We start from the raw sequence: 16610 nt of genomic DNA on the forward strand, positions 1-16610 counted from the left end.
AAACTGTGACTGCTAGACTGTTAACAACCCAATTGTTAGAGTGTTAACAAGCTTTTTCTATTTTTAGCTCCTGTGACCTAGTTTTTGACCGGAGATGACCCATCTTCGAACTTGACCTAGATATCATCAAAACAACCTTCCTGACAAATTTCCAGAATATTTGGATGAAAACTGCAGCCTCTAGAGTGTTAACAAGCTTTTTCTATTTTTAGCTCCTGTGACCTAGTTTTTGACCCGAGATAACCCATCTTCGAACTCGATCTGTATTTCATTGAGACAAACATTCTGACAAAGTTTGATGATGATCCAATCAAAACTGTGACTGCTAGACTGTTAACAACCCAATTGTTGACGACGAACGACGCACGACGCCGGACGCCGGACATAGCCCCATCACTATACCTCACCATGACCACTTCGTGGTCAGGTGAGCTAAAAACCTCAAGTGGAGTTCCTTTAAGCATACATTATACAGGGAGAAAAATCAGAACACAAGATTAGAAATTGAAAGAATCATATAATGATGAGATACCCAACTTGAGATACTTTTTAAGTAAATCATCATTACAAATGACACGATCAATTTCAGTACTTTGACAACCAAAATCTCCACTTTTCAATATTTAAACCATTCAAATTAACCTTTTACCTCATAGAGACGTGTTTTGGCAGCTTTTTGCCCCCCCCCCCCCTTTTTTTTTGAGGCCTCAAACAGTGAAAAAATGCCCTGTTTAGGCCCAAAACACTGTTTTTTCGATTGAGAAATGTTGTTAAAAAAAGTGACTACTTTTTCGTAACTAGTAACAAACGCTGAGAAGCCTTTTACTCTATCTCAATTCATTGAAAAGTTGCAGCACTTTGAAATCAGTTTTGATGGGAAAAAAAACAATGCAAAATAGTGATTTTTTTTGCAATTTTCATATATTTAACTTACTTTTCCATAGCTTTCATATTTGGAGCATTAATTCTCTGTAATGTAGACACCATATCAGATACCCCTTTAGTCATTTGTTCAATATTCTTTTTCACTTCAGATGGGTCATCAATCTGAAGAAAAAATAATTTTGTAACAACTTTAGTCACATGATATTCCATTTTTCCTTACAATGACATATTGTGATTTTTTTCAATCAGTAACATGAGTAATGTAGCAAGGAAGGGCCCACAATAATGTTACAACTTTAAACCCAACCCTTTTGTATATTTTGTAGAAATGTTGATGTAAAATTAATGTATATTTATATAATTATCGGCAATAAAATATTATTAAACTACTAATGTAAAAGTAATTTGACACATAAGGTACCATGAATATAAACAAATGTATGCAGAACTTCAAAACATGATTATTTTGCTATGTTTTTGATGAGATTCAATCAAGGCTATGGGTACATGTATTGGCACTTGTCTAAAATAAGATAAAAAGTTATGCTTGTGTTAAAATTGTCTTATCATGAAGTTTCTTGAATTTCATTCTTTAACATATTTTCTTATACTTTACAAACAACCCTACCTCTTTGAGATCATCATCTAAACCAGAGTAATCTATAATGATCAAAGCTTCTTTCTCGTATATTTTCTTTGCACCTTTACTGCTCATACTGTCGAGCCCTGTCTCTGATTGGGTACCATCCATCTGGGTACCATCCATGGCACTGGACGGCTCATTCTCCTGTGTAATGTCATCCATCGTGCCTTTTCTCATAGGCAGGTTGATGTTGTCCATCTATACAATTAATTTAGTAAGTTATAATAATTCTATTTCAATTCTCAAGTGTCAGCTAAAGCATTAAAAGACTTACACCATTAATATAGAAACCATAATATCACAGAAACTCGATCACTAATTAATCAAGTTACTATGTGAACATAGGTTACTGCAAAGACAATAATTTTTAAATCTGTTACTGCAAAGACAATAATTTTTAAATCTCAAGTTTTCAACCCTTACCCTGCTGAAATCGAAACTGACTAGCTTTTGTTATCAGTATAGAAGAGCTAGGCCAACCTTCACCTACCTTACAGCCTAGCCAGATTATACATTGTTAGCTGATTAACTTTCAAAATTTTATCTTGATATCCCTTAAACTGGTAATGTGGAAGCCAGATAAGTCCATTTAAGAAAATTCAGAAGGTTCATTGTTAATTCAGTCTTTGATAATTAACATATTTTGCAGTTTGTTATATTTTTTTAGATATGCATATATTTATACCTTTGTATAACAAAAGCACTGCATGTCGTGTTAAGGCTTGTCTATTAAAAATTCTAAAGTTTAAAAAAGGCATAACTCCAAAAATTTTGCTTTCAGAATCATGTCACATGTCAAACTAATGTGCCTTTTCATGATAAGCAAGCATTCCAAATTCCATATTGAGTAATAGCTTGCAATTAAAATCTTGCATGATGACAACGACGCTGCAGTAATCGCAACAGATGGATATTTGCTTCAAAACAGACAAGGTAATAATCAATCTTAACACAACAAACCTTGCAAGTTTTCAGCAGACTATGTCTATCAGCACGTTTCTGTTCAAGCCAAGTCTCATGGCCAGCAACTTGTTTCTGTGCTGCAGCAATCTCTTTATTCTGTGCATTCAGTCGCTTCTTGATCTCATTAATCTGTCCCTCGAAGTCGTCTACCTGTGACTTTATAGTCAGTCTCTGTTGTTTACATCTATCTGCTTTCTGCATCTCTCTATCTATTGTCTAAGGATCAAAGATCAAATATTTCATAAAAATAAATGTGACTGAAATTCATGTCAAGTGGATGAGTGACAAACCTGAAATCAAATCCCACGGTATGGGACTGTGTGTTAGTGCTGGATACCACATATCAAGAGGCTGTGATATAAGTAGTTGCTGAGAATACTGATATGAAAATTTCCTACTATTGACCATTATGTCGAAAATTTAACTATGTCAGTAAAGAGGAAGTGGATGAGTGACCTGAAATTGATTCCCACAATATGGGACCATGAGTTAATGCTGGATACCACATATCAAGAGGCTGTGTGATAAGAAAAATATAAATAGTCTTATGATATTGAAAACCTATACAATAAGCATAGGCATGCTGAAAAATGACACATTCATAAAAGGGCCATTAAATGCTATCAAAATTTCTCATTAAATGCCAATAAACATTCAAAGTAAATTCTAATTTGTTGTAAAATATTTAAAGAATATGCAATTAAGTATCAGTACATTGAATTTTGACTTACCTCCATATTTCTTGCCTCGTCATTTTTCACTTTCTCCAATTCCTTTTCATCATCTGTCACAGCCTTCTCCCATTTCATAACATTAGCTGCATACAGAGAAAATTTATAATTAAAGTCACATAAACTATACAGGAAGGGGACAAAAGATCTTCAGTCATCTAAATGGATAGTTATCTTACGAGAAAAGAAATGCTCATCCATAGCAGTGAGGGGAAGATAAGCTATGGTCAGTTACCCTGACAACAACTGTCCTCTATATAAGAACATCATTACTGTTTAGACAATGTCCTTAATCTAGTCAAAGTATCTCCTTATTTATATATAATCTATAAAAGTTACAATTACCTACATATAACTGAATAACATTGTCTTTCTAACATACACATATAAGTTGTAACATAAAGTACCAGAATATATTTCACAGGCTAAGATTTCAACAAAATTTTATACCGAGAGTATCTCTGGACCGTTCAAATTCTATCTGGTTCTGCAGTTTGAACTTTTGGTTCTCAAATTCCAAACGTTTCTTGGCTCTTTCTTGTTGTACTAACAATTCTCTCTCTTCATACTGTCTGTAAATTATAAAATACACTATATTTATAAATTATAGAATAAGAAATCTAAAAGGTATAATGCAATTTGACAGATGACAAAATTACACTGTAATAAACAAAATACAAGATGGCCATTATGGCCCTGAGTCGCTCACCAGAAACAATTGCATTTCAGTGTTGGAATGTCAATATATTCTAATATTAAATTTGAGCATAGAATATGTTTAAACAATAATTTAAAGAAATGCCATGACCTGGGGCATTCAAGCTTTAACTTAAATGGGGCTAATCAAATTAATATGAGCAAACTTGATAAAAGACTACCTAAGAATGCTACAAAGTTTGGTGATCATCTATCAATTATTTCAGTAGGAAATGATGTTTGAAGTTTTTTTCTATTTTTAGCTTTAGTGGCCCCTAAAAGGGGCTAATCAAATTAATATAAGCAAACTTGATAAAAGAGTACCCAAGAATGCTACAGACAAAGGTTGGTGATTATCCATCACAGGGTTCGAATTTAGGCACGCAAACACGCTAATAGCTTGTAGAAATTCTGAATAGCGAGTAACAATAAAAGACACTCGCATTTATTAGCGAGTGAATAAAAAACAGACCCAAATATATAAAAGTCTTCTTTTCAATAAAATGTTTGTGTAAAATTTGAAACAAAACTTAAAACACCGCAAAATAAAGACAGTCTTGCGCATTTTCGCTATAAATACAATTGCGGAAATCCGATTTTTAGGGGGTTGCCCATTCTTTGGGCATGTGCGTGGAAAAAATGACGTCAATCGGTACCCGCCACTGCGATTCGTAGATAATTTTGTAACAGTCTCTGATTGGTCTTTATAAATAGACATGTACTGGAAAATCCGATTCCCGTTATGCTTGTTCGATTGTTTGTTTCATTTTACGCCTTTTCCGAACAGTATTTCAGTCTTGACTTTATCACGTGAAATAAGCAAGATCAAAATGTCTCAAAGTCTTTAACGAATTTTCTAATGACGAAACGGCCGGCAGACAAATCTGATGGAGATTCTATTGCATATCAAATATCGAGGAAACGTCTGAGAAGGCAGTAACTGCAAGCTTAAAAACTGTAGGAACTTAATGTTCACCTGATTATAGTTATGGGTGATTCATCAACCGTGACTCAAATGGCCTGCAAAACATGTAAAATGTTTGCACCTGCAGACAGAGTATCTAGACTAAGGAATTTATATAAATGTTTGCACCTGCAGACAGAGTATCTAGACTAAGGAATTTATATTTAATTAGATTTTCTGTCTATTTATTAACCAGAATGGAAAGAAAATATGGTCTTGCCCCTTTCTGTCCATTATGTTATGTCCAATCTTTTATATGGTCTTGGGAGCGGGTCGGGGTGCAATAAAAACTGCCTAGGCTAGGGAGGGATATTGCCATTTTTTTGTTAGGTTGTAGAAACTGCCTAGGCTAGAGCAGTAGAGGGGTAAGACCATATTTATTTAAGAAGGCTATCACCAGCATAGACATTCTATTTCAACATTACATGATCCATGGCATTATTCTCTCATAATGAAGTCAGTTTTTTTTTTCAAAAGCTTATGACTGTTGTCATTTATAACAACCACCTTATCCAATGCAATGGTCAGAGAAAGAAGAGGCCAACTACAACTCCATATGGCCCGAAAATTTGATATGATTTTTACATCACATTTTAATAAATTTGCGTTCTCAATTTCAGCTAGCCACTTTTAATTTTAGCTAGTAAGCATAAAATGCACAAGCTAATTTTAGCTAGTAGTAAATATTGCTAAATTCGAACCCTGCATCAATTGGTTCTGAAGTAGATGTTTAAGGGTTTTTCTATTTTTAGCTTTAGCGGCCCCTAAAAGGGGCCAATCAAATTTTATGTGAGCAAAGTTGATAAAAGACTACCAAAAAATGCTACAGACAAAGTTTGGTGATCATCCATTGATTAGTTCTGTAGGAAAAGATGTTTAAACGTATTTCTATTTTTAATTTTAAAGGCTTAAATTAATATGAGCAAACTTGATAAAAGACTACCCAATAATGCTACAGACAAAGTTTGGTGATCATCCATCAATTAGTTCTGTAGTAGAAGATGTTTGAAGGTTTTTCTATTTTCAGCATAAGCATCCCCTTAAAGGGGCCAATCAAATTAATATGAGCAGACTTGATAAAAGACTACCCAAGAATGCTACAGACAAATTTTGGTGATCATCCATCAATTAGGTCTGTAGCAATAGACGTTTAAATGTATATATATTTTTTTAATTTTAGCGCCCCTAAATAAGGCCAATCAAAATAACATGAGTAAATTTGATAAAAGACTACTCAAGAATGCTACAGACAAAGTTTGGTGATCATCCATCAATTAGTTCTGTAGTAGAAGATGTTTAAAGGTTTTTCTATTTTCAGCTTAAGCATCCCCTAAAAGGGACCAATCAAATTAACATGAGCAAACTTGATAAAAGACTACCCAATAATGCTACAGACAAAGTTTGGTGATCATCTATCAATTAGTTCTGTAGAAATAGACATTTAAAGGTATTTCTATTTTTAGCTTTTGCGGCACCTAAAAGGGGCCAATCAAAATAATATGAGCAAACTTGATAAAAGACTACCCAACAATGCTAAAGACAAAGTTTGGTGATCATCCATCAATTAGTTCTCTAGATATAGACATTTAACGGTATTTATATTTTTAGCTTTAGTGGCCCCTAAAATGGGCAATTCAAATTTATATGAGCAAACTTGATAAAACACTAACCAAGAATGCTACTGACAAAGTTTGGTGATCATCCATCAATTAGTTCTGTAGGAGAAGATGTTTAAAGGTTTTTCTATTTTTAGCCCTAGAGACCCCTAAAAGGGGCCAATCAAAATAATATTAGCAAACTTGATAAAAGACTACCCAAGAATGCTACAGACAAAGTTTGGTGATCATCCATCAATTAGTTCTCTAGAAATAAGTCATTTAACGGTATTTCTATTTTTAGCTTTAGCGGCCCCTAAAAGGGGCTAATCAAATTCATATGAGTAAACTTGATAGAAGACTACCCAAGAATGCTACAGACAAAGTTTGGTGATCATCCATCAATTATTCTGTAGAAGATGTTTAAAGTTTTTTTTTCTATTTTTAGCCCTAGCGACCCCTAAAAGGGGCCAATCAAATTAATATGAGCAAACTTGATAAAACACTAACTGAGAATGCTATAGACAAAGTTTGGTGATCATCCATCAATTAGTTCTGTAGGAGAAGATGTTTAATGTTTTCTCTATTTTTAGCCTTAGAGACCCCTAAAAGGGGCTAATCAAAATAATATTAGCAAACTTGATAAAAGACAACCCAAGAATGCTACAGACAAAGTTTGGTGATCATCTATTCATTAGTTCTGTAGAAGATGTTTAACGTTTTTTCTATTTTTTGCCTTAGAGACCCCTAAAAGGGGCCAATCAAATTAATATGAGCAAACTTGATAAAACACTAACCAAGAATGCTACCGACAAAGTTTGCTGATCATCCATCAATTAGTTCTGTAGGAGAAGATGTTTAACGTTTTTTCTATTTTTAGCCTTAGAGACCCCTTAAAGGGGCTAATCAAAATAATATTAGCAAACTTGATAAAAGACAACCCAAGAATGCTACAGACAAAGTTTGGTGATCATCCATTCATTAGTTCTGTAGAAGATGTTTAAAGGTTTTTCTATTTTTAGCCCTAGCGACCCCTAAAAGGGGCCAATCAAATTAATATGAGCAAACTTGATAAAACACTAACCAAGAATGCTACCGACAAAGTTTGGTGATCATCCATCAATTAGTTCTGTAGGAGAAGATGTTCAATGTTTTTTTTTATATTTTTAGCCTTAGAGACCCCTAAAAGGGGCTAATCAAAATAATATTAGCAAACTTGATAAAAGACTACCCAAGAATGCTACAGATAAAGTTTGGTGATCATCCATTCATTAGTTCTGTAGAAGATGTTTTAAGGTTTTTCTATTTTTAGCCCTAGTGACCCCTAAAAGGGGCCAATCAAATTAATATGAGCAAACTTGATAAAAGACTACCCAAGAATGCTACAGACAAAGTTTGGTGATCATCCATCAATTAGTTCTGTAGAAGAAGATGTTTAAAGGTTTTTCTATTTTTAGCTCTGCTGACCTCTAAAAGGGGCCAATTGGAATGACATGAGCAAATTCAAGTGTGACTGTCACAAGGATGCTACAGACCAAATTTGAAGTAAATCTGCTTAGTAGTTTCAGAGAAGAAGACGATTGTTGACGCATGACGACGGTCGACGGAGCATCCACCTTTGATACTAATAGCTCACTCTGGCCCTTTGGCTCTGGTGAGCTAAAAAAATTAAACAATCTGCTTTCAAAAAAAATTAATAGTATTAATTATTTTTTTAAAGATAATCAATAGCAGATGTTGTTGAGATATTGTGGTATATATATACAGTAAAAACTCCCTAATGAGACCACTGAAGGGACTTTGCATATCTGGTCTCAATAGCGGGTTTGTCTCATGAATGAGTTTGGTCAGACTGACTGTTTTTTAAGTTTCTCTCCAACGAGAGAACATCTAATTATACAAATTTTTATTGTTGTTCTTTTTTGACATAACAAATCACATTATTTTACAAGGATGGAAAACAACACAACTTTATCAAACAATTTTTAAAACGTTGCAACACAACAAAACACAGCAACCAATAATTTAACCTATAATTATTTTTCGTTGCAGATTTACTTCAGAATTGTATTCCAAGCTGGTTTGTTTGTTTCAAAATACGGAGCAAAATAGATAATGATACCAGCACACTTGATGGCCATTTATGAATTATCACATTTAAAAAAAAAAAACCTGCTAATATACAACAAGTCTCCTTCAGCTGATTATAATAAAGTGGTATGTTACTAACCTGATATTTTCCACACCAATCTGGGCACAGAAATCTTCAAACAATTCATCTTCTACCCTGTTCATTCTATCCTTCAATGCCTTTATTGTGTCTTCCCTTTCATTCATAGATCTCTCTAACTGATGCATTCTAGGCTGTACAAAATTTCATACATTTATTCAAATATAATAAGCAAAGATATGTTTAACCATTACCTTATTATCTGAAATGGACCTGCTCATCTTTAAATAAGGACAAAAATATTCATCATTTTTAAGGAAAATTTCAAAATCTGTACTGGCAGAAGTAAGCAGTGTAAAACATAATCAGACTGGTGGCATGGATGGTTTCTATTTCTGCTTGCAGGCAAGGGTAAAGATACTACTTTCGACATATTTTTTATCAAAATTATTACAAATATCTTTGTTCAATGATTATAATTTTCTGAGGGAATCAAATAATAAAATACTACAATTTAGCAAACAACACTGTCACATCTGAACAGATTGCAAAATGAAAATGTGCAAGTTCACTTTGCTCTTTATTCATTACCCAGGTTTTAATAAAGAAACAGTCATAATAGACCTCTTTTATGATTCTCTACAAATTACATACACATTATCCATATAAGACTAAAATTACCAAATTATTTTTATACAATGACATTGTCTGTAGTTTATGTAGATATGAAATAAAGCAATTTTCTTAGATTTTCCCAGTCAGATCAACAAATACTGGTACATACCTCAAATGAATGGATTTGTTCCTTATAATTTCTCAGATCTTTCTCATTCTGTGTTAGATGTTTATTTTGCTATAATACAAAAATACTTCATATATACACAAAATTATTAAGACAAAAAGATAAAATTCAAACTTTTTCCCCCCACTTAACACAGACTTTTTTATAGTTGATATTCCTTCATATTCCCAATTGAAAATAGTATATTATTTTCACAATCCACAGGGAAAAACATATACATCTGATTGTGTCACAAGATATGAAATACAAAATAGTAGCATGTTCCATAATTTTTAACATTGTACAACAAGGTAGAGAATATACATATTACCACAACCCTTAATGTAAAACACGTAGTATCAAGTTCCAAAATGAAAAAAAAAATAAAAAAATACAAAAACTAGTCCTATTAATGCATGAAAAAAAAGAAAAAGAAAAGAAAGTCAGACTTTTGTTATAAAACATTATACAATAGACATTCATGTAATTGTCTAGAAAAAATTATTTGAAACAAATCAATTCTTATCAATATTAGTCATAAGTTTGGTTACATACAATGCTAAACTTTTTAATGTAGGATGATGTTCGGTTTTCATTAAGTATGAGAAATTAACTGGTTCTAGTCTTCCCTTATACCAATTAAACAGATATTGTTGTCTTATACTATCAAACTTCGGACAAATGAAAAAGGCATGGTATTTATGTTCAATAACTAAACGGTTGCTATTAATAAAAAAGTATGGACATATTCTATCTGATTTCTCAATACCATAATGTCGCCCAATTTCTATGTTAAACCTATAATTTGAACATCTGAAACGTGCTAGTGATTTCCTAAAAAGAAATGGCAAATCCATAGTTAAATATTGTTCAACATTCAATAAAGATTTAAATGCAGTGTATGTATCACATCTAGTAGAGGAATGGATGTCGTCAGACCAATTTTGCCTCCAAACAGTCGGCAATACGTTGTTTAAAAGAAAATATAAACATATTAAAATCTCCCATATCTTGGCTTATCCAAACATAACCATAACCCTATTTGTATAAAAGTTCGCATACATGTGTAACCCACATGTGTAACCCATAATAATAACGATACTAAAATCTTTGAAAATACGGGCATCTTCACTGATATGGTGCTTAAATGTTTAAAGACGTCATCCCAGACAGTGATTCTTTGCATTCAATTCATTACTACCAAATCTAAGTCATGCCCCCCCCCCCCAAATTTTTAACAAAACATCGCTTAAATTCCCAATTCCATGGGTATTGGTCATGTTCCCAAAATCCTGGAAAAAAAAACCCATGCTTAAAATATTCATGTCATCATATTCTAATGACAACATGCCAAGTTTACAGAAATACTATAGAGCAGTTTTAATTCTGATTATATGACTGTCTTGAAGGCTGTTTTCTATTCTCTTTCTGCTTATTGTATAATTGTTGATTAAGAAAAGACACTTAAGAATGATTTAATTTATTTATCAAGGCTGACAGTTAAGTATAACATACTGTATTATCCCTGTCTGTAATGGAATATTTCAATCTCGTCTCAAGACCTTTAATCTGTGAACGAATGGTATTTAATTCTGATTCTTTTCTCTTCTTTTTTGACATTTCTTTTAATTCTGTCGTCAATTTTTCTTTCTTCTGTTTCAACTGTCCCAGCATTTTTTCATCCCAACGTCTAGCTTTGGCCTTTAAATCACTAAAATTATACAACAAATAAACTGCCGAACACTATCGCAATAAATATATTAAATGGACATGTCTATCTATGAATCTAGAAAAAGCCAAGTATCAGTGTAGGGGGAAATTTCAAAATATATACTGGTTGAATGGCAAACAGGGGAAAGCATAATCAGATAACATGGGTGTGGTTACTGATCTTGGTATGCACTTGTCCAATAGGTGCAATCTTTTGCATCTCAATAGTTCAACATGCTTCTACATTTCTAACGCAATGATTGACCTAAACACTACATACCATTATACCATAATTTGTGATCAATAAGCTAGAACCGAAGGTAACAAACAAACTACTGTTTTGGTGTAATACCCAAGATCTTAAAAGTCCTTGTGGTTGTTAAAGCTTAAAAACTCTAAAGGCAAAAGTATTCAGTTATATTTAAAATTTTAGAACAAAGTTTAAACTCACTTAAAAAAAAACAATAATTTGAATCGGACATTTGTAATAATAATTATAGTTTTTTTTTAATTGATCAAGCAGGCTATTTTATGGTAATTAATTAAAATTTTATTCTTCCAAATTATTTAATAATGAATAAAGTAGGTGAGGAACACACGTACAACACCAGGTCATTTTTAAAAAGTTTTTATTGGCTACTAGTTTCGAGTAATACAATACTCTTCATCAGGCTTAAAAAATATCAAAATCTAACTACTGAAGTACTGTTATTTAGGGATACTTTTTTGTGTTTTGTTACTATAAATAGAAGTATTGTTGCTAATAATAGATATAGTTTTGGCACTGTTCCAACGAGCTTATCATTAAGTATATCATGTATATTGTTTGAATAAAAAGGATCACAAGTTAATTATGCTTTGTTTAATAACCCATTAATCTGTCCAATGTTTATAATGAGTTTGTTTGTTTCACTAAACATACCATACTCATCTTGGCAAACCATTACTGTACTACACGGTGAGGAGGGTTCCTCAAAATTTGTAGTTTGAAGAATACCTGTGTTGTCCTTACTACATTGAGTGTCTAAGAAATTAGCTTCCTTGGGATTGATATCATAAGTAAACTTAATTGACTCATGAAATTGGTTTAAACAGGCCATGAAGGAATTCAATTCCTGTCTGCTGTGCGGCCAAATCATAAATATGTCATCTATGTATCTCAGTTTTAATACTTGTGTTCGTAGAAATCTCGACTCAAGATGTGCCATGAATATTATTGCGTAGCTAGGGGCGCATTTTGTTCCCATAGTTGTTCCTGATATCTGGTCATAAAATTTTCTGTTGAACTGAAAACATGTTTTCTTAAGCATAAAAAGCATAAGTCGGAGAATGATATGTGATTTAGGTTCGTCTTTTCTTCGATTATGAAGGGCCTCTATTAATTTCTTATGAATATTAAGTTTCTTTAAAACTTTAAACCTGGATACGTTAGTTTCCTCGATATGTTTAGGGAGTTCTGGCTCGGCTATTTTTCGTTTCTTCGGATTTATTTCTTCAGTACCCGAAGTGAGCGTTGCTTGGGGAATTATTGTTTAGACTTTCCTGTTAATCTAAATCAATCTAGATGTCACAGTAATGTGCATTCTACATTCGTTTCACTATGGGAACTTATGTAACTACATGTATTTGAGATTTCATTTACAACAATAAACTATCCAGCCAGAACATTCACCTTGTCTGTTGTCAGTATCAAACTACTTCAGGATCAAAATGTGTAACAAAATCTGCGCAGATTGCACTGACTAACTGTTTATGCCATCCATATTTTTTCACTCACCCTTACAGAGAGGAACATATTAAGTAGATATTAAACCAGACATACCTAGCACCTCCTGAGATCACACCAGACTTCTGGAACAATGTACCATCTAATGCTACTGACTGCAAAATAGAAAACATGTTTTATTTTAAACATTATTATCAATAATTTATGCTTTTTTTATTTCAATTAAGGAACCAGCATAAATTATCATTTTTAAGTAATTCTTATTAAAATCAATTGGTTTACACAGAATTTATTTTAGTTCAATTGTGTTGGAAGCTGTAAGCCTATAGACACCCTTTCGAATCCGTTCCTGGAACCAACCAGTACTGCACATTGAGTGTAAAGTTTCTTGCTCAAGGAAACAACTGCTTGTCCCTAAAGGGGTTTGAACCCAAAGTAAGCAAACCTTAGATTAATTGTCCAACAAGTTAACCACTCAGCCATGCCGCCACTCATTGACAAGCAACGAAACCTATATTTAAGAGTTTCCAACACAAGACTTCCTAAGAAGAGGAAAACTCTATTGTGTTAATATGCATTAAATAATTGCTACCTCATGTCAGTATTTCCTAATGGATATTAATATTATTTAACTAACATGTGTGCATTTTTTTATTCTCAAGCCTGTATTACATACCTTATGTCTCTCATGCCCTCCGAACGCCACTTTCCTAGCATCCTCTACCGTCTCGCAAACTAGAGCATTTCCACAGGCAAAGATTAAAGCTTTCTTAATAGATGGAGGCTCGTATCTGATTACATCAACTACCAATTTTACATTCTTTGGTTCACGAATCTCCCTAAAAAAAATTATAAAATCAATGTTATTGGAACTTTATGTATTTTTAACCACAGCAGGTCAATGCTTCATATACAAAATTTTATGATAAAATTCTCTATTGTCATCTTACATTCTTTTTTTGTGTGTTATTAAGCCACATTAACATCACCAATATCATACAGCAACTTTCAAGCTTTATAAAAGTGGGAAAAAATGTATTTGAATTAATTATCATTTTAAAAAATATTGAAATAGCCTATAACACTATCAAATATAGTGTAAATTTTTGAAAGTGTTACACATCACATTACTAGCAACCAGATTAACTAAAATTACTACAATACAATATTGAAACAAAATGATTATGTGAAAGTCAAATGCCCAAATCTGTTAATGAATAAAAAACTAGTGATGGTAATATTACCTGAACTTTAACATTTGAACTAAAAAGGTTAAAGGTTAATGTCATATAGGGGTCAAGGTCACATTTCAATATGCTTGGTATGCACTCGTTACCTGGGTAGAACCGGTTGTGGCTAGCAGGTTAGGATACTCAATACATATGAGGTACATGCCTGTCAATTTATGACTGAGACACTGCTAAACGGATGCTCTTCAGAACAAATAACCTTACCTTAGTTTTTCATTAACAGGTTTCACATCTAGATAATCAAGGGGAAGAAAGGTTTCAGGTTCAATTCTCTGTTCCTTCATATACTGGATACATTCCTTTGCTGTTTTCAATGTGTCACAGATGATGGCGTCCATGTATTTACCAAGACATTTGGTGATAGCTATCTGGTATCGCTTGTGACTTGGTTGACACAGATCTATCAATCGTCCATGCTGTCAAATATAAACATCATTTTTTTTTGCTGATAATTATGACAATACATAAATAATCATTTTCAAACTGCTGATTTTGTATAACGCTAATATTATACTACTTTGACAATGCAACAATTCTTTGCTAACTTGACAATGTTTCAAATCCCAAAAACATTATTATCAATTTGCAAATAATTATAATAGGTTTCGGTCAGTATGTAAGATAAATACAAACCTAGTTTTAAATATATATAATAATACATCATGATACTACAGGCTCATGGTACACACATTCATTAAAGTGGTCCAAGTATTTGTGGACACTAAACTGCCTCTATACAACAGCTATCAGAGCAAACAAAGGACAGTGTGCTGGACTATTCTCAGTGCTTGAAATTAAAACAAGAGCCTGGATAACATTGAATTTTCTATGTTCAAAAAGGGCCATAATTATGTCAAAATCCATGTTACTGATCAAGGTCCTTGATCAGTGACCTCATATTATGTCTCTTAAATCAGTCACTAGAATGTGAAGTTTTAACTCACTCCTTTCAGTAGTTTTGGAGATACCAACTTGCATGCAAAAACTTAACCAAAATGAGACAGTGATGCCAACACTTGACCCCTGGGTGGGTACAATATGTTTTTCAAAGAGTCAAGCAAAAAAACTAAACACAAATTTGTTATAATAACAAAGCGTATGCATTAACATTACTTACCACACCAGGATATAAACGCTTTAAGTTGTCCAATAATTCTGCTTTCTTCATAGCTCGAGCTGACTCATGTTTATCAACCTATACATTATGAGAAAATAATAGTATATTTAAAACAAAATAAGATATTAGAAAATTGATCTTGACTTAGTTCTAGAAGATATTTGTATACATTTGTATTCAATACATATTAATACTGTTATTGACACACAGCAATCTGGTCTAATTAGAATACCCAGGCTGCAGTTTTGTGCATCATTTAAGACACAAAGAGGTTTCTTGTACAACTTCAAACCATTCAGTTAGCTAGGCAGCTTTCTCACAAAAAATGAGTTCAGGATTCCTAGCAGAAAATGCCAAAGTAATTTAAATATACTTCTGGTTAAGGCACCAATAATTCAACAATTCTCTTTTATGAAAACATGCACTCATAAAATTCATACTCAAATAGATTCAAGGGAATTAATCATTATGATTAAAATTTATTCAAAGAACAATTCAAGATAAGAAAATAAACAAACCTCAGATTAAATACATATTAAAATTAATGACAAGAACATAAACATACTAAAATTATGTACATAGTAAAATTAATGACAAAAAACATAAACATACCTTTGCTTCACTAAGTTGCTCACCAATTGAGCATAATTCATTTTCAATTTGTTGTATTCTTTCATTTGCAGTTGTAACCTCCCCTCCTAGTTCCTCTTCAGCTACTCTTTGTTCTTCTATAGCTTGAGTACTCTGTCTGTAATGACAAAACATTTCATACTATGCTCATGGTTTGTATTTTATCACATTTCCAAACTGTTACTGTGGCTACTGTAAGACATTTGTTATTTAAAGACACTAGATTGAAAGACAAAGTTATGATCTAATGTCAACTTTAACAATTAAGGTATGCAAGATAGCAAATTCAAAAGGGGCACAACTCTTTAAATAATAGGTTGAGTGCAGCTAAGTTAAACTTAACCTGTGTTTTGATAGAACATACTTATGTCCCGAATTACACAATTATAGGTATCTATCAAAAGCTATCCTGAGGAAACCAATAATTTCACAGAAAATATGGATTAAATGGAGCATTACTTAAACAATAATAAAACTGATAGCAGCAAAAATAGAACTTGACCTATGTCTTCATATAACATACATATATACATGCCAAATATCAACACAATCATTGTCATCGTGGTTATTTTAATTTGCAGGTTGAAAACACAACCAATTCTAACAAAATTTCAACCGATGATATACATCGCCAATCTGTTAACAAAAAAAATCCCTGAAAGAACAGATTTATTACTTTATTTACTGTTTTTGGATTTCAAGTAGTACATGAATTACCTGATATAATCATTTAACTTCTCCACACGTTT

General features: G+C 32.6%; 1 protein-coding gene across 1 annotated transcript; it reads right to left on the bottom strand.

The window, feature by feature from the left end:
- Positions 1-930: 930 nt before the first annotated feature.
- LOC132737874 (structural maintenance of chromosomes protein 1A-like) lies at positions 931-16607 on the bottom strand (the record flags this gene model as incomplete). Its single annotated transcript, XM_060725243.1, has 14 exons — positions 931-1047; positions 1514-1726; positions 2489-2707; positions 3223-3308; positions 3673-3794; positions 8708-8841; positions 9432-9500; positions 10944-11139; positions 12961-13019; positions 13541-13703; positions 14319-14530; positions 15232-15309; positions 15844-15979; positions 16579-16607. Coding segments are annotated over 14 exons (1833 nt in total), but the record flags the coding sequence as incomplete, so codon positions are not given.
- Positions 16608-16610: the final 3 nt, after the last annotated feature.

This window comes from Ruditapes philippinarum, unplaced genomic scaffold (assembly GCF_026571515.1).
Source record: "Ruditapes philippinarum isolate M1 unplaced genomic scaffold, ASM2657151v2 ctg6780_1_1_1_1, whole genome shotgun sequence".
Classification (NCBI taxonomy): Eukaryota; Metazoa; Mollusca; class Bivalvia; order Venerida; family Veneridae; genus Ruditapes; species Ruditapes philippinarum.